Genomic DNA, 24,451 nt, shown 5'->3' on the forward strand with positions numbered 1-24,451 from the left:
GGGGTGCGGTGCTCTCAGCCCAGAACATCCTATGGGAGCTGTACTCCTTCCATTGTTACCAGAGTGGAATTAAAGCAGGAACTGGTGCTGTTCATGACTTGGTAGGAAAGGAGGAGGTGGGTACCAGCTTCATTCAAACAGCAGTTCCCCTAATATCTGCCAGGAGATGACTCAGTAAAATACGAAAGTCTGCAGACACCGTGGTGGATGTACAAACCCGACGCTGGAGAAACCCAGTAGGTCAAACAATCTCCTTTCTCGAGCAAAGATAAAGATTCCATCAGTTTCGGGATTGAGCCCTTCATTGAGGTACAGAAAAATGACGGCAGGCGCCGGAACAAAATGGGGTGAGAGAGGGGCAAGGAGCACAGTCCCACAGGTTATAGATGGATAGGGAGGGAGGGCATGCCAGCAGACTGAGGGGAGGGGGGATGGATCTGTGAGTGGAGAGGGAAAGAGGTGGAGAGCTGGAGGGAAAAACCGAGGGATGGGGAAGAGAAAGGATGGCAAGTAGGCAAGTAGAAATTGGAGAAGCCCCTCCCCTCCTCTGCCGTTTTGTTCGGGAGCCTGCCCACCTTTTGCCCACACCTCAAGCCCAAATCTCTATCTCTCCTCTATAAAGTACATTGTTTCGCCTCATGAGTTTCTCCAGCCTTGTATTATTACATCCAAGATAGAAAGTGCTTGATATGCAGTCATTGGTTGAATTATGCTGGGAGTAATGCTTTTAATTGAGGTTATATTCATGGACTGCAGTATTCTGATATGCAGGTCACGCAACAGGTTTAAAATGGTGAAATCATGGGCGAGCATGCAAGGTCAAAGACAGCATTAATGTCCAAAAAAAAAACAATTCTCATGTGGAGCCACAACTTGAACTAAAGAGATTGCTTTAGGGCAGATTTTCCCCGAGTGGAAGAGGCATTCCAGGCAAGGACATGACACACCTCTGGACATTTTCCTCATCCCCAATCCTCAGTCGGGAAGAGGGTTCACAAGTGTGAGAACATGGAGCATCAGATTCAAAGACAGTTTCTTTCCTGCTGTTATCAGACTCTTGACTGATCCTCACAATAAAATAAAACTAAGCTGCTTTCGCTCTGTACTAACTGATACGTCTCCGAAAGTCGGCACTTCTGTGCTGTATATTACTTGCTGCAATATCCTCGCAAAACAAACTTCATCATTGGTGCCTGTGACAATAAACACGAAGAACCAGCTTGCTGTAATACAGTGCCTTTATCGCAGCTACCTTCATAGATGGCCGAGAATCCTTTTCCAACCCAGCTACTGCTACTTCGGAATTCAATCCAGAGCCGGCTGTCAGTGGAGATGAGAGAAGGGGGAATTTTATCGCCGCAAAACCGACCTGGAAACAAAGCAGCAGATCAAAGGGAAAGTTAACGCAGCAAATGGATCGCAAAGATCACAGCACAAGAAGCAGAAGTCGGTCACCCGACCCTTCAAGCCTGCTCTGATCTTCCACCTCGGTAACAATTGAAAATTTTTAAAATTCAATTTAAATTTAGACATACAGCACGGAAACAGGCCCTTTCAGCCCACGGGCCCGTGCCGCCCGGTTACACCCAACTGACCTTGTTATGAGCCCAGAGGACCCCAAAACCTGGCAGCAATAGATATACAAGACAAATGGTTACTTGAACAAAAGTTACTTTTAATTATCTTTAAGCATGAAAACAGAATCACACTTTAGCTTATCACTATTGACTTAACTAACCTAACTTAAACCCCTTCTAATTCTAAGCGCATGTGTATGTAATGTATGCATAAGTTCAGAAAAGTTCTTTGATTCACAGTCCAATCTCATTCTTCCAAGTTCCCTGGTTGCAGGCAATTCTTGTACTGTGCACAGAATTAAACATTTATAAAGTTCATTAGGCCTTGATGCTTGAAAGGTAAATGGTTACCACTCAGGAAGGTTCTTGTCGGTTTCAGAGAGATATTTGTTGTTCCAGAACATCCACAACTGATTTACTTCCATCAGCCACTCCAGTGTCACGCTGATAAAACTTGCCCCATCAGGGTTCTCCAGATGATAACCTCTTTCTTTCAGGTCACCACAGAGTGCCTTTTTGTTTCTCTTATTCTAGGTGAAACATTAGATAGCCAGTCCTCTCCTCTTGTATGAATCATGAGGGTTTTGACCAGGCTGAACCAAGACACAACCCGTCTTCCACCTGGGGCTTTTCACAAGTTTTCCAGCTTGTCCTGTTCCAGTTCCAGCTGCTGTTGTTGGCTGTAACATTGTAGAAGTGATTTCTCTCTCTCTCTCTTTCTGAGAGAAAGCCTGTTTGACTCTCTCTGCTTGCAAAATCACATGACCCTTTTAGAACAGCTCTAGTATTTCAAATAAGATCTGTTTTAAAGTATTTGTATGTCACCTACACCAACAAACCTTTCCCAATTTTTATCCCACAAATGTATCTATATACTCTGTGACAAACTACAACCCCCATACATTTTGAACACTGGGAGGAAACCAGAGCACCTGGAGAAAATCCACATAGACACAAGGGGTACATACAGACAGTGCCAGATTCAAGCCCTGGCTGCTGGCACGGTAACAGTGTTGCTCTAACCACTATGCAAAGTATGCTGCCTGCATCTTTCCCACATATCTTGATATCCAGGAATCTACCCTGCTCAATTTTGAAGGAGTAAATGTCTTTCCTCAAAAAAAAAATCTAGCAAATTTCTACAGGAGAGCATTGTGCATCACTGCCCGGTATGGAGGTGCCGACACACAGGACAGGAGAAGACCAGAGAGTTGTGAACTCATCTAACGCCATCACGGGCTTCAGTCTCCACTCCATCAAGGACATCTACAAGAAGTGGTGTCTCAAGAAAGCAGCCTCTATCCTCAAGGACCCCCACCACCTAGGCCATGCCCCCTTCCCACTGCTACCATTAGGAAAGAGGTACAGGAGCCTGAAGGTACACAGCAGCTTCAGCCACTCCACCATCAGATTTCTGAATGGGCAACAAACCACAGAAACTGCCTCACTTTCTTTGCATCAATTTTTTTAAAAATGTATTTTATTTGCACATGTGATGCTGCCGGAAAACAATGAATCTCGTGACATGTCCCTGACATCAAAATTGTTGGTTAATTAGTGCGTAATTAATTGGCACTCAGCATGTTCTCTCAAACAATACCGAGGCTGGTGATAAATTGATCTGTTTTGTTTATATCCACATATTTGTCACTCCGACAACAAAAGGAGGCGCATTTAGCGTAACGCTGTTACAGCGACCCAAGTTCAAATCCAGTGTTATCTGTAAGGACTTTTCCCATTTCTCCCGCGACCTGCTCGGATCAAAATCTTTAAACTCTACCACCAAGGAGTGGAAATGTTTCACCACATGGCTGCAGGAGATTTAAAAAACACTACACTGAAAATCCAATCTGACACCAGCTTTACTGCCAGTCCCATCTGCAACTCTACAGTTCAGAGGCCAACTGGTCTTTATTGCTAAAATATCCCTGTCAGTTGTCCTGGCAAAATATTAAAAACAATTCAAACCACATTGGTTTTATGCAAAACCACATACAGACAAAAGTTCTCATTTAAAAAAAATCATCAATTTGAGGCAGAAATATCAACTGTTCTTCCTAAGTGTACTTATAATGTAGCACAAGTAGCAAGCCTCTATATCGCAAAGGGGGGAGAGGGGAGGGGCCAGAGAGATAGAGGGGAGATAAAAGAGGAGAGGGGAGAGAGAGGGGTAGAATGGGTAGAGGGTGAATTAAAATACAAAAATCTCCAGACACCGTGGTTAAAGTAAAAACACAAATGCTGGAGAAACTCAGCAGGTCCTTCATGTAGCAAAGGTAAAGATACATCACTGACGTTTCGGGCTGGAGCCCTTCATCAAGGTATGGAAAAAATGTCTGAACAAAAGAGTAGGGGGAGGAGGGGTGTTGGGAGAGAGAGATGTCAGAGAAGGAAGAGTAAAAAGGTAAAGGTTCCATTATCAGCATGTGATACTACATTTAGAATGTAACATACATGAAATTCTTTAACTTTGTCAACCGTAAGGCAGACAGAGTCGCCACTTTGCCTAGCGCCCCCTCACAGAAATGAGGCCCCAGCGAGGAACGAACTCACGACCTCTGGTTTACAAGGCCAGTGGTGTAACCACTGAGCTGTCAGAATGAGGAGGGAAAAAAAAACCAAATGGAAACAAACTTTGAAAACATTGGAACCCTGAGTGTTTTTAAAGATGCGAGACCAAGCTGACAAGTAGAAAGGGTTGGATTGATTCTCTTACCACGCAATGGAGCATTCTTCCAGTATCCATCCCTTACTTCCACGTAATCGTACCAACATAATCGGCTCCTGAATGTGTCCATGGCCGTGAAATTTAAAATAATCTGGAAGAGAAAGGGGCGAGGTGCAGGTGAGGCCAAGATGGAAACACTTGTTAATTGGAGAGATTCTTGTCACTTTGAACTGATGGCGAGACGCTGAAGCCAATATCAGGGATAGATCAAGGACTTAGAAGCAAACTAGCAACGTGCTCTCCCATTAGGGCGGACCTTTGTCAGTGAGATAACAAGACAGCAGCCTGATCTATGCTTCCCCTGAGTGACTTCAATGGCGGGAAGGGGAAGAACGAGAGAGATGCAAAATGGACAGCAGACAAATGAGAGAGAGAAGGCGCTGAAATGTGAAGCAACGTAAAGTAGTGGAAAGCATGTTGACTGGCTGCATTGTGGCTTGGCGTGGGGCCACCAATGCTTCTGAGCGGAAAGCCCTGCAAAAAGTAGTGGACATTCCAGTATGTCATAGGCAAAAACTCTCCCCACCTTCGAGGAAATCGACAGGGGACGCTGCCGTCGGAGAGCAGCAGCAATCATCAAGGATCTACACCATCCAGCACATGCTCTGTTCTCACTGCTGCCATCAGGAAAGAGGTGTAGACTTGCACCACCAGGTTCAGGAACAGCTGCTATCCCTCCATCTGAACGTTGAACGCACAATCTACTGGAGGAACTCAGCAGGGCAAGCAGCAATAGTGGGAGAATAAGAATTGTCTATGTTTTGGACCAGAACCTTTCATCAATAATGTTGTCCTGATAATGGAAACACTGACTATTAATTTTCTTGCACGGATGCCACTTCCTTCAGCAGATTGTGAATGGAAGGGACTGTGGCTCAACTGCCCCCCACCTTCCCCCCATATTAAGTACAGGTTGAGTACCCCTTATCCGAAGATCCAAAATCTGAAACTTTCTGAGCACCAAACATGACGCCACAAGTGGAAAATTCCACCCCTGACTTCACTTGGTCACATGGGGCTCTGGAGCTCTGTTGGCACCAACCGTCATCACCGCCAGACCTACGGGCATTACTCATTGTGTTTTATGCTTATTCTCTGCTCTGTGGTACAGAGATATTGTTGAAAATGACTAATGGTGAAATAGCCGAAGTGGTTCCGAATCAAGAGCAAAACGTTATTTTCATCATGGGTGGAGACTGAATGCCCACCATTGTTTGTTGTTGTTGCTTAACAGCTGACACAAGTTTTCTGCTGATTCTACTGTCTTATTTTGTTACCCTAAACACATTACTCCAACATCAGTAAAAAATCCAAAATCTGAAACACTTCTGCTCCCATGCATTTCAGGTTAGGGTACCCGGCCTGTATATTCAATCCCGCTATCTTTCTGTACAAGTCCAGCCAGCTCTTATGAGATGCCATATGGCATCTCATAAGAACCTGCTCTATCGCATATGAGGGCTGGGCTTATCTTCTACTTAAGGCCGTAAGACATAGGGGCAGAAATAGGCTGTTCAGCCCATCGAGTCTGGCCCGGCATTTAATCATGAGCTGATCTATTTCCCCATCCCCACTGCCCACCTTCTCCCCATAACCTTTGATGCCCCGGCTAGGCAAGAACCTGTCAATCTCTGCCTTAAATACACCCAGTGACCTGACCTCCACAACCACCTGTGGCAATAAATTCCACAGATTCACCGCCCTCTGGCTGAAGAAATTCCTCGACATCTCTGTTCTAATCACACGCCCTTCAATCCTAAAGTTGTGCCCTCAGACCTAGAATCTCCCACCTTGGGAAGCAACCTTTCCACATCTACTCTGTCCACCCCTTTCAACATTTGAAATGTTTCAATGAGATCCCCCTCATTCTCCTAAATTCCAACGAATACAGGTCAAGAGCTGTCAAATGCTCCTCATGTGATAATTGAATGTGATTTTCCTGTATTACTCCCAAATCCCTTGATTACATTAATTTTGAGAAACCTGCCCACTAGCTATATTACCATGCAGAATATATGCATGTAGCATTGGAGGTGGGGGGTGGGGGGGCGGTGGAGGGAGGCAGAACCTGGTTTACAACCAGGAGCAGGAAGATTTTCACATGGACCTCCCCACCACTTGTTGAAATTAGTTAATAGTGCCAGCGGGTTTCACTTCTGGGATGTTTCTCCCTAAGCTCAGTTCGAAATCATTTACCCATTCCCATCACAATGGTTGCTTAATTGGAGTTCACTGTGATTCATCTATTTGCAGCGACGGTAATTCATTGATGACAGTATCAGGGGTAGGTCAAGGCCCGAGAAGTAAGACAACAATGTGGTGTCCCATTATGTAATCAGTTTTATTACTACCCTCTTCTTCAGCTGCCTTCGCCCACCAGATTGCAGAATAACCTGGAAAGCATGGAGGAAACACTCCCACAGATGATGTCACGAATGACTGCCGACTCAACCCATCTCAGGAGGAAACTTTGATGATGGCTCACCAGGGACACTAACTGATCGGTGGGGATGGGTTGCCATGTAAACTCCACTTCCCAAAGGCACTCAAACCATTGCGCAAATGAAAAGGCAGAGCACCGAGACACTGGGTGTGTGAGTTGACGAGACGATAGTTCGGGGTTGGGAGCCATTACGGCCTGACAAACTGCAAGTGGGCTTTGGGATTCACATATGCCTTTCAGGATTCCCAAAAGATCGATATCTTGAGATTTGGGGTTGCACATTCAGCAAATAAAGACTCAAGGCTCTTACCTTCTCCCCCGGAGTGACTGATATTCTCCACACACAGTGTGTAAAAGATGAATATCCATTTGGAAAACCAGGAGAAGAAAAGTTTCCCATGGAGTCTTGAAGGGTATTGCCACATGCTGTTGGGAAATAATAAAAAGACCTTCCTTTATTCCTTGGTTTGGAACAAATGTCTTTTGCCAAACTACAGTATATCTAATCAAGTACGTCATTGTAGTTTAATGGCAGAATGATCAACTGTACATTATCATTTGAGTAGCTCATAATTTCAGCATTTCTCACTGGTTGGACCAAATTTGATATACTTTAATCTGCACCAAAAACTTTTAAGTAGTGTATTTTCATTCTCCTCAAAGACTTTATCCAGGTGTGTAAGTTAGAGTGGACTTTACAGGATGTCAAATACAGCCAAAAGTGATTTAGCCTTAACCTGCAATTACCAATCAGTTTGCCAGAATATCTGATCATCTAGCAAGGATCCATCCACCTCACATTCACTACTTGTTAAATCCAGCGTCATTTTGGCCATCTGAAGCTGTAACTCATTGGAATTCAGAAGAATGAGAGGTAATCTAATAGAAACGTATAAAATTATGGAAGGCAGAGATAAGATAGAGGTTTTATCCACTGGAAGGTGAGACTAGAACTTGGGGGCATAACTTCAAGATTCAGGGTAGTAAATTTAGGACAGAGATGATTAGGAACTGCTTTTCCCAGAGGGTGGTTCATCTATGGAATTCTCTGCCCATTGAAGCAGTGGAGGCGACCTCAGTAAATATATTTAAGACAAGGATGGATAGATTTTGTACGGGAAATAAGGGATATGGGGAAAAGGCAGGTCAGTGTAGATGACCCCATCAGCCTTGATCTCATTGAATGGTGGAACAGGCTGTATGGGCTGGATGGCCGATTCCTGCTCCTATTTCTTGTGCAACATAATTCAGGTTGACACGGTGACGATAAGGTATTTTGTGCAAGGTTTTTCAGGGTTTGATTGTGCAAGGCACTTGATGGCTACCCAGCAAAAAAATCCAGTCTGGAAGGACCGATACGTTCACATCTCAGATGAAATCTCTGACAGCATCAGAATCACATAAACGCTGGGGGAACTCAGCATTACCAACGTTTTGGGCCTGAGCCCTTCTTCAAGGTAGATCAGCTTTTTCCTGAGAGTGGACTGATAGATTGATTAAATATAGGTCGTAGAACATCATCGCCTCCTGTAGCATGGAATGGATTTGCTGAATGAGAGTGCATTAGCAGGGTCAGTGAACAAGGCACATTATTCAGGCAAAGAAAGCAGTATTAAAAACACGCAGCATCCATATAGAGATATATTACTGGCATTTTGGGCCTGAGTCCTTCTTCAAAGTATGAGCAAAGCACAGGAAGACATCAGAATAAAGACTGAAGCCTGGCAGGAGGAGAGAGTCCAGACCCCACAAAAGGTGTTAATTGGCTATGATAAGAGGAGAGGTGAGAATTGGTTCTTTGCTAAAGGAGAGGGAGAAAGTGAGAGAGAGAGATAAAGTGTGCATGTGTGTGAGAGAGAGAAAGAGTGAGAGAGGGAGATAAAGAGAAAGTGAGGGAGAGAGAGGAGTGAGGAAGTGAAAATGAGAAAGAGAAAGTGAGTGAGAGAGAGGGACAGAGAGAGAGAAACAGATAGAGAAAAGTGATAGGGGGAATAAGTTGGGGAGGGGTTTAACAGAAACCAGAGAAGTCAATATTAATGCCATCCAGTTGGAGGGTGCCCAGTAGGTAGACGATGTGTTATTCCTCCAATTTGCTGGTGGTCTCAGTCTGGCAGTGCATGAGGCCATGCACAGACACATCAGCAAAGGAATGGTTCAGGCAATTGAAATCGGTGGCCACTGGGAGGTCCACTCTATTGCAGCAGACAGAGCCAAGGTGCTCAACAAAGTGATCTCCCAGTCTTTCTGATGTTGATGACCCCTGCAGATTCACAATTGAAGTGCTGTTTCGCTTGGAAGGACTCTTTTGGACACCATGAAGGGAACAGGAGACCAAGCTGCATCTGATCAGGGTAGGAACAAATGGTGAAAGTACTCCGATTGCAGTTGCCATGGAGCTCTGCTCTCTCCGAAGGAGGCAGAGATAGCCAAATATTCGATGACCAACAACATCTGTCCATCGTATGAAGCCAAGCATCTGCAGAGCACATGAGCAAACAGCTGCCGGGTCTGAAACTCCAATCTTGTACTCCAAGGAATATATTTGGGGGGGGTGGGTGGGTCTTCAAGCAAACAGAAGATGCTTTATGGATGAAAACCACTATTTTGTTTTCTGGACACTGATTTCTACATATTTAACGGAGAAGGAGAAAAATGCAAGTGTGGAAAATCTGAAATATCAACAATAAAACGTTGGAAGTAAAAACACGAGGCTGGAGAAACACAGCAGGTCAAACAGCGGACTTTATGTAGCAAAGATAGATACAGAACCAACGTTTTGGGCTTGAGCCCTTCATCAAGGTAAGTTTACCACCATCAAGACACTGATACCTTGAAATATGCATGACATTCGAAGGTTTGGATCTGGAACTCGGTCAGCCGATTAATCGAACAGGAGTCCATGCAGCTGCGGGGAGCGCTGGAGGCGAATCCACGGACAGTCAGCGACTCTGAGGGGACTCTCTTTTGCTTCTCTTTCTCTCATGCTGTAAGGAGCACTAATGGCAACCCTTTCCGTTACGACAGGCAGAAGGCAATTTTGCGTAATGATACATGATCTGTACTAGTATGGACTTAGCCTGACTGAGAGGAGCTCGCCAAGTCAAGTAGATCCTTCTTGAACAACCGGAACATCACCCACACCACACATGTTGACCTCGAGATAACTGTGGTGGGTTGGAGAGAGTCGCCCACCTCTTTGCTGAATACAGATTCCCTAAGTGTGTGTGGAAAAGGATTTGGAGAGTCCTTGTCACGGTTCATCCCCAGCAGCAGCACGACAGGAGACCCTGATCCCAGGGACACAGACAGAGTCAAACATCCATATCAGCTGGAAGACCGTCAGCTCGGTGAAAGATGCACTTTTGGTCTGCCCGAAACCTGTTGGTCTTTCAGTGCACAGAGATGCCGGTGAGGAAATGCTGCCGACTGGCACATTCCAGGCCGGTGGATTACATGCTGAGGGACACGATGAGGCTTGGGGCAGCCAACGCGAGGGCGCTGTGGCGAAGGATCGCAGTTCTCCCATTGAGGGACTGAGACTGAGGGGAAGTCAGTCAAACAAGGGGGGTGGGGATGGGGCGGGGAAGAACTAGTAAGTTGCCACAGTGGTGTTAAGGGGTATTGAAAGAACAAATCTAACAATGTACATTGATGAAAATGTATAGATATGACTAACATTATGAGTGTAAAATGACGAATGGTTTTCTAACTTGTAAATAATTCATTGTGAATAAAGTATATTTTTGGTTTGGCAATAAAGAAATCTTGAATTTTGATCATGATATTTCCCCAAGGAATTGCGTCCTTCCTAAGTGAGAGATTCCTCCACCATTGTTTCTCACACGACACAAGTAAACAGATGAGACCTTTGCAACAGCAGAGCCAGCCCAGGGAAAGTGCACATTCGGCTGTTGAACGATTTGCCCGTGGGCACCACTTGGTTTGCACAATAGGCTGTTGTCAGAGTCCATTTGCATCCAAGTAGGAGGAAGTTCTTTGGATCGAGCCCCTCGTTAGCACAACTTGGAACTTGGCACATCCTGTAATCTTGTCCAAGAGTTACAAACCTAAGGAAGGGTGATTTTGTCGATGGGGAAACAGTCAGTTGCTTATTAACCTTTCACTGAACAAACAGCTCTCCAAAAAAAAAATTAGGTCAATGTTAGCCTGCAGCTCCCAGGAGACATTTATTACTGACTTGACTGAATTGGATCGGGTAATGAAAACCAGATTGGAAATACCAAACACTCCTACCAGTCAGTGACCCTTGCAGGGATTCATCACAGAACTGCAGAAAGAACTGATGGTGTGCGTGCTGCAAGATAGCAATTTATTTTATGTGCGTAAGCTGCTTTCTGTGATGGGGAAGAGGCTTTTTCACACTGGTTATATTTAAAATATTTTGCTTGCAGTGGTAGTTGCGAGAAATTAAATGGTAGAGAGAAACAGAGTTTAATCCAGAGCTGACAGAAATATTATGCAAAACAGACCTTCATGCTCGAGATTTGATCAATCATCAATCAATTGAATGACAGGGCATCCTTGAAAGTTGATTAGCCCGCGCTTCCTCTTTTCTACGTTTCGAAAGCAACATGGTGCTTTTAAAACCAAGATCCTGAGCCCACCCCCACAATGAGAAACAGATGGTGAGATTCAGGAACTATTGTCCGAAGTGAGGCATGAACTCTGCATCAATGGAGAACAGCCGCGCATGCAGATAGGAGCTCCACAGGGTTCCTATTCTGCGTTACCTTGTTCATGGTGCCCATGGAATCGTACTGATCTATGGCACCTGTACTGGTTCTCTGGATGATACACCCTATTCCCAACGTTCTCCATACCTCTTTCTCCCTGTTCAAGAAAGTATGTAACGTCCTTTAGAAAGCTCTTCCTCAATATGATCCTCACATCTGTTAGAGCCACAGATCTCTCAGCTAATGTACAGCACCCCTCCTCTGGGTAAACACAAGACAGTCACAGTGCAGATGTGAGCCTTAGTGCTTGTCCCTCACAGCGTTGTCACAGCTGTCTGCTTATGGGATACCCATGGGCCTCACAAACACTGGAGTGGTTACCGTCAACTTTCTCGCTGCAGAACGGTTTGCGTGATGCTATTACAGTGCCGGTGACCCAGATTCAAATCCAGCACCTCCAGGAAGAGTTTGCACTTTCTCCCTGTGGCTGCGTGGGTTTCCCCCGGGTGCTCCAGTTTCCTCCCACCCTACAAAACGCTCAAGGTTGTAGGTTGATTTGGATGTAATTGGGCGGCATGGCTGGAATCGGCTTTCTACCATACTTTAAATAACATTTTAAATTTTTTAAAAATGAATTTCCCCAATCCACTGGCAGGACAAGTGAACCAACAGGAGTTTCCTCTGGCAACTCACTGTCCTCTTCCAGAGTCGATATTGAAGCATTGACGCTGGTGAAATGCATTGGACTCCAATGGACATGGCGCGCCCTCCGGAAGCTCAGCCCCATGCTCCCATTATCCCAAGCTCTCTCACAGAAGGAAAGAACAAATGGACAGAAAATTCAAGAATCTTCTGAAAACCTCCTTAGAAAAATGTAATGTCCCTACTGTGAGAATCCTTGGCTCAGGAAGGGCTCAGGGGAGGTAGGTATTTGGGAAGGCTGTGTGATGCTTGCTCCCCTTGGGTGGGAGCTCAAGGAAGTCCAAATGCATGTTACACCTTTCCTGGCCCTGATGCTGTGACATTTCAGATTTAGATTAATTGTCAGAGTACTTGCATCATATCATATACCGGACAACCCTGAGATTATTCTTCCTGTGGGCGAGGCAGAATCACCGCTTATTGGCAGTGCAAAAAAACTGCACTCAACGAACACACGTAAACAAATAAAGAAATGTAAAAAACTGTGCAATACAGATAGAAAATAAATCAATAAATTGCAACAGTAAGAGTCCTTAAATGAGTCCCTGATTGAGTTTCTTGTGGTGGAGGGGTAGCAGCTGGTGGCACGAGACTTATGGCACCGATACCTTTTTCCTGATGGCAGCAGTGAGCACAGAGCGTGTGCTGGGTGGTGTGAATCCTGGATGATTGCTGCTGCTCTCCGACGGCAGCGTTCCTCCTAGATGTTCTCGATGGTGGGGATGGTTTTGCCTGTGATGTCCTGGGCTGTGTCCACTACCTTCTGCAGGGCGTTCCATTCAAGGGTATTGGTGTCCCCCTACCAGGCCGCGATGCAGCTGTTCAGTGAGTTTTCCACCACACATCTGTAGAAATTTGCCAGGATTTCTGATGTCATACCAAACCTCTGAGGAAATATAGATGCTGACCTGGTTTCTTTCGTGTGTTGGGTCCAGGAAAGGAATGAACATTTCATGTGTTCATCTAAATCCTTCTTGTATGTTGTGAAATCGCTGTCTCCACCACCAAGATTCTAAATGTCCTCCAGATTAAAGAGTTCTTTCTCAGATCCCCCTCTTAATTTCTCTCCCTTGCCTTAAACCTTTGCTCTTTGGTGTTCGAACATCTACAGTGGGGAAAGGCTTCCTTTTGTCTACCCCATCCATTTTTATCATATTTTGCTTCTTCCATGCAGGAGGTAAACAAACCAGCTTGTCCCCGCTCCTTCTGGCTGAAACTCTCTATCCTAATCCACTTACTGCTTCCCATAAGCTGGTGGCCAGAACTGTACACTGTGTTCCCACAGCAGCCAATTCCAGCTGTACACATAACAATAGTGTTGTACTATTCCCTCCCTTCTCCCAAGTCCTGCTTAATAAAGGCAAGTTTCCCATATGCCTTTTTAACTAACTTTTCTACTTTGGGTTATGTACCCCAATACCCTCTTCCTAAAGTCCCACTATCCATCATGTATACTCCAGCCTTATTCATTCTCCCAAAGTTCACCAACTTATAATTTTCAGCATTTAGTTCTTTCTGCCATTTGCTGTCCGTTTTACCAGTAATGAACGCAGATTCGCCAAACGCCCAAGCTCAGCTTGTGGGTCTAAACTCGAGCATCCTGTAGCTGACCATATCAAATCCCCAAACCATACCGACCATGACACATCTGTCCTCAGCCTCATTCATCAGCACGGTAAGGCCAAATGTAAACTTGAGAAACAACCCATTGTATTCCTCATGAACAGCCTTAAAGAGTTTCCTAGGTTACTCCTTACCCTTCTGTGAATCTACTGTTCCTTTTTCATTTTCCATATTTTTATGGAATTTTATACAATAGTATAAAATAGTATTACTCTAGACACATAAAGTAAAGATGCAAAAAATGAATACAAAATGTCGTAACTGGGCTGCCGGAGACCGCTGTTGGGCGACTCGTGCGGGGCTGTGGGCTGTTGGAGATGGGGTCGAAACTGGCTGAAGGGGGTACCAGGTATCGGAACCTGGATGCGCGGGGGCACTCTGACCATGTTGGAGGTTCATATCTGGAGCTCGGGTTGCCGACAGTTTGGACCGGACTCTGTGAGGCTGTGGGAACGCTGGAGGCGAATCTACTCAGGGACTCTGGGTGGGTGGGGTGGGGGTGGGGGCTGTCTTTTGCTTCTCTCTCTCTGACTGTAAGAGGCGCTTCAGGTAATTTCTGCCAATGGCGAATCTGTCTACCTTAGAGCAGGCAAAAGGCAATTCTGTGTAGTATGACCCCGTTTTATTAGAATGACAATACATTGAATAGAGCGGACAAGCACAATTTGTTAGAGAAAAAAATGTATTTTTCTTATGCAGCCGTATTATTTGTAGGTAAATTGGAAAAAAAGGAAAAGAGAGAAAAAAACAATATAATTAACTAGTCTAAACCCCAAACCATTCTCAACTAGAAAAATAACTGCCAGTAGAAACAGAAAGAAACACAATCACAAGCATCACATAGAACCTGATTACAATTCCTTCTACGCCAGTGTTCTCAACCTTTTCCTCTCCACTCACATCCCTCTTTAAGTAATCCCTCTGCCATTGGTGCTCTATTAATAAGGGATTGCTTAAGGTAGGATGTGGGTGGAAAGAAAAAGTTTGAAACCCACTGTTTTAATTGTCGCTCATTGACTCATTATGTGCAGGGTTTCGTGACTCCAAAGGAAATGGGCCAATGAGAATTTTTCTCCAGCAAAATATTTCAGTAACCATTGAGTCTAGAGCAGTGATTCCCAACCTTCCTGTGCCTCTCACATCTCACCTTAATCAATCACAGAGCACCGATGGCATAGGGAATACTTAAAGTGGGATGTGAGTTCTCAGCCACTGCATTAGAGGCTGTGAAAATAATTCAAAAAAGAACCCCAAAGATTGGGAAAGTTTAAATTGGAGCCACTTATGGAACATCTGATTTTCTCCAAGGTTAAATATGATATCCTATAACCATTGATTAGGAGCGGGCGGGACAGCATCTTACCATCGGATCAAAATAACTTGTCTCGCAGTAAGAGATGACATTGAAACGAAGACAATTTCACTAGCCTCTGTTCAACAAGGCCACCAATGGGTCTGGTGCTAGGGTAACAAAAGACCTTTTCCCAGTACTTGGCAAGGGTCGTACAAGACCAAAACATATGATCTGTTCTCATTCTTACATCTGCCAGAGAAAGATGCTACTATTTTCATCTCTTCTTTGTGTTCTTCCTTTCTTCTCCTCTAATTTTCTTTTTTTCCCCTCCCCCTTCATAATGCTTTCTCTTCCTGTCTTTCTACCTGACACACCTTCTGTCCTATACTCTGACACTCTCCTCCAGTTTTCTTCTCTTTTATAAATATCATTTTCCTATTTTACTTTAGTCTTGATAAAAGGATCCAATGGGAAATGTTCACTGGCCATTTACTACCAATGGGTGCTGCCTGACCTGCTCAGTTCCTCCAGCAATCGTCCTGCCAGTCACCAATATTGTTCTGTAGTTGAAGGCCTCAGCAGCAACACCATCGCCAGTTTGTACGTCACCTGCAAACTTGCTCACCATTACCACTCCAATCCAGATCAGTAATGCGGATAACAAGCAGGCACCTTAAAGAGGGCTCAGAGAAGCATCGAAGACCCTTACCATCTTTGAGACACTGCCGTCAAGGAAGCGGTATGGGAGCATAAAAACCAGGAGTGCCAGGCCAGAAAACAGCTTCTTCTTGCAGGCGGTGAGACTACAGAACATTTCTAGAAAATTTACTATATATATTTATGTAATTATCGATACCATGTAATAGTTGAGCCCCCATTTTTTGGCCTAAAAATTGGGTGTTTTTGTATGACCCGTGTAAAGGTTGACCCCCCCCCCCTATTTTTGACCTCTGCCACCTGCCCACTGGAGCTCTTGATGCTCCAACCGCAGATCCTTGCCCTCGCTGACTGCCCATCGGAACTCCCCACCATGAATCCTCACCCCACCCCCCCAATGCCTGCCCTTTGGAACTCCCAACCGTGGATCCTCAACACAGGTGTCCACCCATCGGAATTCCCCATCGTGGATCCTCCCCCGCCATGCCCACCCATCGGAACCTGATCATGGATCTTCACCCCCCCCCACGCCCAGCCATCTGAACTCCCGACCATGGATCCAGGTTATGGCCGCCTACCCGTCTGAGCTACTGACCATAAACTTACCGCCCAGTCCTGGCCATCCAAGCTCCTGATGCCTTGAACAACGCAGGTACCCATGAGGTCAAAAGTTGACCCCCCCTCCTTTTTGCCCCCAAAAGTGGTCCAAAATATTTGACTATTACACAAGTATATTTATGGTATAGATATATATATATATATATATATATATATATATATACACACACAAAAACAAAGGCTAGAAATCAGACTGCTCAAACTACAGGGGAATCACGCTGCTCTCCATTGCAGGCAAAATCTTCGCTAGGATTCTCCTAAATAGAATAATACCTAGTGTCGCTGAAAAAGTTCTCCCAGAATCACAGTGCGGATTTCGCGCAAACAGAGGAACTACTGACATGGTCTTTGCCCTCAGACAGCTCCAAGAAAAATGCAGAGAACAAAACAAAGGACTCTACATCACCTTTGTTGACCTCACCAAAGCCTTCGACACCGTGAGTAGGAAAGGGCTTTGGCAAATCTAGAGCGCCTCGGATGCCCCCCAAAGTTCCTCAACATGGTTATCCAACTGCACGAAAACCAACAAGGTCGGGTCAGATACAATGGCGTGAAGCAAGGCTGCGTTCTCGCACCAACCCTCTTTTCGATCTTCTTCAGCATGATGCTGAAACAAGCCATGAAAGACCTCAACAATGAAGACGCTGTTTACATCAGGTACCGCACAGATGGCAGTCTCTTCAATCTGAGGCGCCTGCAAGCTCACACCAAGACACAAGAGCAACTTGTCCGTGAACTACTCTTTGCAGATGATGCCGCTTTAGTTGCCCATTCAGAGCCAGCTCTTCAGTGCTTGACGTCCTGTTTTGCGGAAACTGCCAAAATGTTTGGCCTGGAAGTCAGCCTGAAGAAAACGGAGGTCCGCCATCAGCCAGCTCCCCACCATGACTACCAGCCACCCCCCACATCTCCATCGGGCACACAAAACTCAAAACGGTCAACCAGTTTACCTATCTCGGCTGCACCATTTCATTGGATGCAAGGATCAACAACGAGATAGATAACAGATTCGCCAAGGCAAATAACGCCTTTGGAAGACTACACAAAAGAGTCTGGAAAAACAACCAACTGAAAAATCTCACAAAGATTAGCGTATACAGAGCCGTTGTCATACCCACACTCCTGTTCAGCTCCGAATCATGGGTCCTCTACCGGCATCACCTACGGCTCCTAGAACGCTTCCACCAATGTTGTCTCCACTCCATCCTCAACATTCATTGGAGCGACTTCATCACCAACATCGAAGTACTCGAGATGGCAGAGTCTGACAACATCGAATCCACGCTGCTGAAGATCCAACTGCGCTGGGTAGGTCACGTCTCCAGAATGGAGGACCATCGCCTTCCCAAGATCATGTTATATGGCGAGTTCTCCACTGGCCACCGAGACAGAGGAGCACCAAAGAAGAGGTACAAGGACTGCCTAAAGAAATCTCTTGGTGCCTGCCACATTGACCACCGCCTCAAACCATGCATCTTGGCACTTCACAGTTCGGCGGGCAGCAACCTCCTTTGAAGAAGACTGCAGAGCCCACCTCACTGACAAAAGACAAAGGAGGAAAAACCCAACACCCAACCCCAACCAACCAATTTTCCACTGCAACCGCAGCAACTGTGTCTGCCTGTCCCGCATCGGACTTGTCAGCCACAAACGAGCCTGCAGCTGACGTGGACATTACCCCTCCATTAATCTTCATCCGCGAAGCCAAGCCAAAGATATATATGTATATTAAAATAAATAAATAAATAGATAGCTAAATAAATAAATAAATAGATATTTAGGTTCGCTATGCGTATATGCTGTTTGTGTGTAGGATGTATTGTGTGTCTGTGCACACCATGATCCAGAGATATACTGTTTAATCAGGATGTATTATATTCTCTATATGTACAACCAGATGACATTAGCAGAATGTCAAGCACCATCACGCTGAACACTGCCACACCCTGGGGCTGTGTGCTCAGCCCACTCCTGTTCACACTGCTGGTCTGCAACTGCATCACCTGATCCAGCTCCAACAGGGTCATCAAGTTTTGCAGGTGACACAACAGTCGTCGGCTTCGTCAGGAACAACGATGAGTTGCTCTGGAGAGAAGAGGTGGAAAATCTTGTGAAATGGTGCAAGAGTAACAAGACTCAGGTGGACCAGGAATGACTACCCTCCACTACACATGAACAACTCTGTAATAGAAAGAATGGAGAGCAGCAAATTCCTTAACTGGTGGCCTATTGTAGACATTCGACATCTCCTCACTTGTCAGGAAGGTGCAACAGCAATTGCACCTTCCTGAAAAGACTGAAGTGGGAAAGGCTACCGGCCACCATTAAGTCAACCTTCTACAGGAGCTTTATCGAGAGTGTCCTGGTCAGCTGCATCAGTGCTGTGCAGTTGCTGCTGAGAAATTGGATCTGAGGTCAATTCACAGGACCATAAGAATGGCAAAAGGATCACTGGAGCCTCCCTCCCCTCCATCGATGAGATCTGACTGGTTCATTGTCTGAAGAGGGCTCACAAAATCATTGAGGACCCCTTCCACCCCCCTGCACACAGCATCTTCCAGCTGCTCCCATCGGGGAAGAGATCCAGGAGGATCAGAGCCAGCACCACCAGGCTGAGGAACAGCTTCTTCCCACGGGCAGTGAGAATGCCGAACACCCAAAGGAACTGTTCACACTGACCATCCCAGGCTCTCATATTCACAATACAACATTAATTTAATTGTATATATGAATACTTGTCCTGAATGTGTGTTATGTCTGGTTGTGTGTCTCCACGTTTTGCACCGAGGACTGGAAAACGCTGTTTCATCGGGTTGTACTTGTACAATCAGATGATAATAAACTTGGCTTGATAAACTTGAACTTGACTTGAGGTATACCACAGGCCACCTTCAATACCTTGGGACTAAGAAGAGGTTTACCCTTTAAATGTTTGTTTGTGCCTTGTTAATACAGGGTGAGTGTGTGAAGAGATGCAACCTGATGAACCTGGAACCAGGCCGTACTTCCTGGCTGCTTAATGCCTGCTTCTTCAATTTGCAGTATTCATTTGTTACAAAGCTTTATCGAGAGAACAAAAAGAAAATCAATAAAGTGCACAAGAGTCCTTAAATGCATCTCAATTTGAGTTTGAGGGGTCTGATGGTGGAGGGGTAGCAGTTGTTCCTGAACCTGGTGGTGCCAGTCTTGTGACACCTGCACCTCTTTCCTGATGGCAGCAGTAGACTGGAAGACAATCAATGGACAAGCTAGCTTAATTCTAACCGCATGTTCCACCGCATTCCTTTTACAAAGAAATCCCTGTACTTCTGAGAATTTCTGATGCTATTCAAGTGAAACATCAGTGCTTCCAGAGACAGCGATAATAATTGCAGCATCCGGATGCCATTAATTCATTCATCCAACTCAAGGCTGTGGATTCCTGCCACCAACTTGAAGAGAACTCACCACCTGCTCCCCAGGCGCACAGAGAAGCCCTGAGTGAAAATCAGATGTCTCCTCGGAGGGGAAAGCATGCATGCAAGTCCCGCCACCAGATTCTCGCAACCAGTTCGAGAAACTTAGCCTCAGGTCAATGTCTTCTCCAGATTGCCCGCTGAGATCCTTAACTACAGTGGCAGGTGTTAGAAAAGGCAAAGGGGAAACATTAAAGCAAAAAATTTAAAAAAAAATTATCAATGTCTTCCTCATGGATTAAAATCACATCTGGATTTGGAATGCAAGTAAATTAAATGCAGGTCTTGGACACTGGTGCTGAAGACAACCTGAATATTCTGGTCGACACTTCCATATTAACCAAAATGCTGACCCAGTCTTTCCCTCTTGAGTAATTCTAAGGCATCACAAGACCAATAGAATCATACAGTCCTAGAAATGCATAGCATCGAAGTACATTCAGCCAATCATGAGGGGCGGCACGGTTAGCATGACACTGTTACAGCGTCAGCGATCTGGGTTTGTATGTTCTACCTGTGTCTGTGTGGGTTTCCTCCTACCCTGCAAAACGTACCGCGGGGTGTAAGTCCACAGGACGGCATGGGCTCGTGGGCTGAAATGGGCCTGTTACCGTGCTGCATGTCTCAAAAGAACTGAGCCTTGATGAGGGCCTCCGGTCCGAAATATTAACCATGCTTTTTCTCCCACTGATGCTGTTTGACCTTCTGATTTGCTCCAGTGCACTGATTGTTGCTTCATTTGGCCAGAGATTCACCCATCACAGCCGAGTGGACTTCTGGAGAAAGCACTGCGGAAATGACATGTCGCTGGTCTCTTCCAATTTTTTTTTGCAGTCCTCTCCACCTCACGGATTATCATTTTACTTTACCTGTCATTTATACATATTCCTGCAGTTCACATCCACGTGAGATTTGTTTTACTTGGTAAGGGGAAGGATGATTGAGCCTTGTTGTTTTTCAACTCTCATTTGCCAAGAAGCAATGAAAATTTGATTTGATTTGAACCCAAGATGACTAACTGATTAGAAACTACCATCTGCTGCTTTACTGAGTATATTGTCTTTCAAACGCCTTCGCCCCTCATGACTGCTCTGATCTCTGATTCTAGAGTCATATTTTATAATCTAATCCTCATCTGTTCTTCATTAAAGGGTGGGAGAAGAATCATATTTTTTAAAAGCACAACAAATGATTGGAGTACATCAAACTCCAAAACAGAACAAGTAAAAAAAAAAATGATGAAAATAAGATCATTAGAAATGGTTTTGCGGAGGTTTGGTGTAATATCAGAAACCCTGCAAATTTTTACAGAGGGGTGGTGGAAAAGGTGCCGACCAGCTGCATCAAGGTCTGGTGATGGGAAACACCAATACCCCTGAGCATACAGCCCTCCAAATGGTAGTGGACACAGCCCAGGATCATCACAGGCAAAACCCTCCCCACTATTGAATACATCTGTGGGGAGCGCTGCCGTCGGAGAGCAACGGCAATCGTCAAAGATCCTCACCATCCAGCACACTCTCTGTTCTCGCTGCTGCCATCAGGAAAGAGGTGCAGGTGTCACAAGACTGGCACCACCAGGTTCAGGAACAACTGGTACCCCTCCACCATCAGACCCCTCAAACTCAAATTGAGACGCATTTAAGGACTCTTGTGCACTTTATAGATTTTCTTTTTGTTCTCTCTGTATTGCAGTTTGTTTACATTTGTTATCTGTTATAGTTCTCTGTTTACATGTTTACAGTTTTGATTTGCTCTACCAACTACTGTTAAATCTGCCGCGCCTGCAGAAAAAAGAATCTCATGCAATTTCATGTATGTACTCGGACAATAAATCGGAATCAGATGCAAGAGTAGGACCTGTCTGCAATGACTTTATGGATCTTCCCCACTTTCCTGCACTCACCCTATATATTTCTTAATTCCTGTAATATTGAAAAAACTGTCAAACTCTCTTAAATATATTGACTCCCTCGATTTTTCAATTTGGCTGCTTCTATTTAGTGGCATTTTCCAAATCTTTCTCTGAAGTTGAGATAACAGAATATCAACCACACACCTTCAGCAAATATCTCCAAGGATTATTCAAATTGATCCAAGGTAATCAAACACAATTTGTCTTTTCCAATTCTATTTTTTCTTTGGCTTGGCTTCGCGGACGAAGATTTATGGAGGGGGTAAAAGTCCACGTCAGCTGCAGGCTCGTTTGTGGCTGACAAGTCCGATGCGGGACAGGCAGACACGGTTGCAGCGGCTGCAGGGGAAAATTGGTTGGTTGGGGTTGGGTGTTGGGTTTTTCCTCCTTTGCCTTTTGTCAGTGAGGTGAGCTCTGCGGTCTTCTTCAAAGGAGGTTGCTGCCCGCCAAACTGTGAGGCGCCAAGATGCATGGTTTGAGGCGATATCAGCCCACTGGCGGTGGTCAATGTGGCAGGCACCAAATAGCGCCTTTGGAAGACTACACAAAAGAGTCTGGAAAAACAACCAACTGAAAAACCTCACAAAGATAAGCGTATACAGAGCTGTTGTCATACCCACACTCCTGTTCGGCTCCGAATCATGGGTCCTCTACCGGCATCACCTACGGCTCTTTAGAACGCTTCCACCAGCGTTGTCTCCGCTCCATCCTCAACATCCATTGGAGCGCTTTCATCCCTAACGTCGAAGTACTCGAGATGGCAGAGGTCGACAGCATCGAGTCCACGCTGCTGAAGATCCAGCTGCGCTGGGTGGGTCACGTCTCCAGAATGGAGGACCATCGCCTTCCCAAGATCATGTTACATGGCGAGCTCTCCACTGGCCACCGTGACAGAGGTGCACCAAAGAAAAGGTACAAGGACTGCCAATTCTATACTGACTTGGATTTAATCAATACCACTTTTCTCTTGACTAGTCTTTTGTACGTCCATATAAAAGACTTCCAGCTTTCCTTTACGTTAGCTGCAAAGCCATTCTTCTATTTTAAATTACCCCTATACTTTCTGCTTTCAACGATGATCCTCTATGACATCCAAAACGTTTTTATTACCTCATTTACCCTCTATCACTGAAGACCTCCAGCTTTTCCTCTCATGTAAATATATATGCAAACTATTCATCTTTAAGGAATTTGCATTGTTCCTAACTCATCATTGAAGGCAGCCCTCTGTAGCAAAGTATATTAACAAGATTATTCCTCTTGTTCTTCAATAACTATTCTAAATCCAATGAGATTTTGTTCATTCGTCCCCTACTGAAACGTGTTTCACTTTCTCTTGCCAACGTATTCACGGATATCATCAACATCGCACTCTGGCAGGGCCTGGTACCCACCTGTTTCAAACTGGCCTCAATCGCACTGGTGCCCAAGGAGATTCTAGTAACCTGCCTAAATGACTACCGACCAGTGACATTCACATCTACAGTGATGAAACATTTTGAAAAGCTGGTGTTAAAGGATATCAGCTCTTGTCTGAGTGCCGATATAGATCTGTTCCGATTTGCCTTTCGTAGCAACAGTTCTTTGGAGGATGCCATCTCACTGGCTCTACACAAAGCCCTGGAAAACTTGGACAGCGAAGATGCGGACATCAGGATGCTCTTTATCATCCCGTCAAAACTCCAAGACCTGGGCTGCAACTCTCCAGTATGCAATTGGATCCTGGATTTCCTCATCTCCAGACCACAATCAGTGAGGATCGGTAAGAACATCTCCTCCACAATCTCCATCAGTACCGGAGCATCACATGACAGCATTCTTACCCCCCCACTCTACACCTACGACTGTGTGGCTCGGTACAACAACAACACCATCTACAAATTCGCTGATGATACCATAGTGGTGAGTTGTATAAAAAGGGGCGATGAGTCAGCCTATTACTCAATGTCACCAAAACCAATGAACTGATTTCAGGAAGGGAAAACGATCCAGTCATTGTTGGGAGATCTGGTGGAGAGGGTGAGGAAATTTAAGTTCTTGGGAGTCACTATTTTGGAGGATCTTTCCTGGACCCAACACACTAATGGTATCATGAAAAAATCACGTCAGTACCTCTTCTTCCTCAGGAGTTTGCGGAGGTTGGTAGGACACTGGAAACCCTGGTAAATATCCACAGAAAGTGTGCTGACCAACTGCATCACATGTCTAGTATAGGGACACCAATACCCCTGATTGTAAAGCTCTGCAAAAGGTAGTGGACACAGCCCAGGACATCATAGTCATAACCCTCCCCACCATCTATGGGAAACGCTGCCATCGGAGAGCAGCAGCAATCATCAAGGATTCCACACCACCCAGCACACACTCTGTTCCCGCTGCTGCCATCAGGAAAGGTATTGGTGCTACAAGACTCGCACCATCAAGTTCAGGAACAGCTGCTCCCCCTCCACCACCAGACTCCTCAACCACAAACTCGATCAGAGACTCCTTTAAGGACTCTCACTTTTGCACTTCATTGATCTTTTCTCTCAGTGTTGCACAGTCAGTTTAATTTAGACACTGTAAGGTAAAACATCATGAGATGGGAATGTGTAGGGAGTTACCCTGTACAGGGCAGTAACAAGAAGGGGAGGTGTCCTTGTACTCCTGTTAGGTAAAACATCATGAGATGGGACCGGAGAAGGAGTCACCCAGTACTAAGGAGTAACAGAATGCATCCTTGTACTTACAAGATAAGAGAGACAT

General features: G+C 45.2%; 1 protein-coding gene across 1 annotated transcript in view; it reads right to left on the minus strand.

The window, feature by feature from the left end:
• The window catches only part of bmp1a (bone morphogenetic protein 1a), a 141,725-nt gene that overhangs the window by 36,362 nt on the left and 80,912 nt on the right, over window positions 1–24,451 (minus strand). Inside the window, exons 9-11 of the mRNA XM_069915513.1 lie at window positions 7,059–7,174; window positions 4,294–4,396; window positions 1,253–1,369 (exon numbers count right to left, since the gene is read on the minus strand). Coding sequence (XP_069771614.1) covers window positions 1,253–1,369; window positions 4,294–4,396; window positions 7,059–7,174 — 336 coding nt within the window. The remainder of the gene's footprint in view (window positions 1–1,252; window positions 1,370–4,293; window positions 4,397–7,058; window positions 7,175–24,451) is intronic.

Source organism: Narcine bancroftii, chromosome 2, assembly GCF_036971445.1.
Source record: "Narcine bancroftii isolate sNarBan1 chromosome 2, sNarBan1.hap1, whole genome shotgun sequence".
NCBI lineage: Eukaryota > Metazoa > Chordata > Chondrichthyes > Torpediniformes > Narcinidae > Narcine > Narcine bancroftii.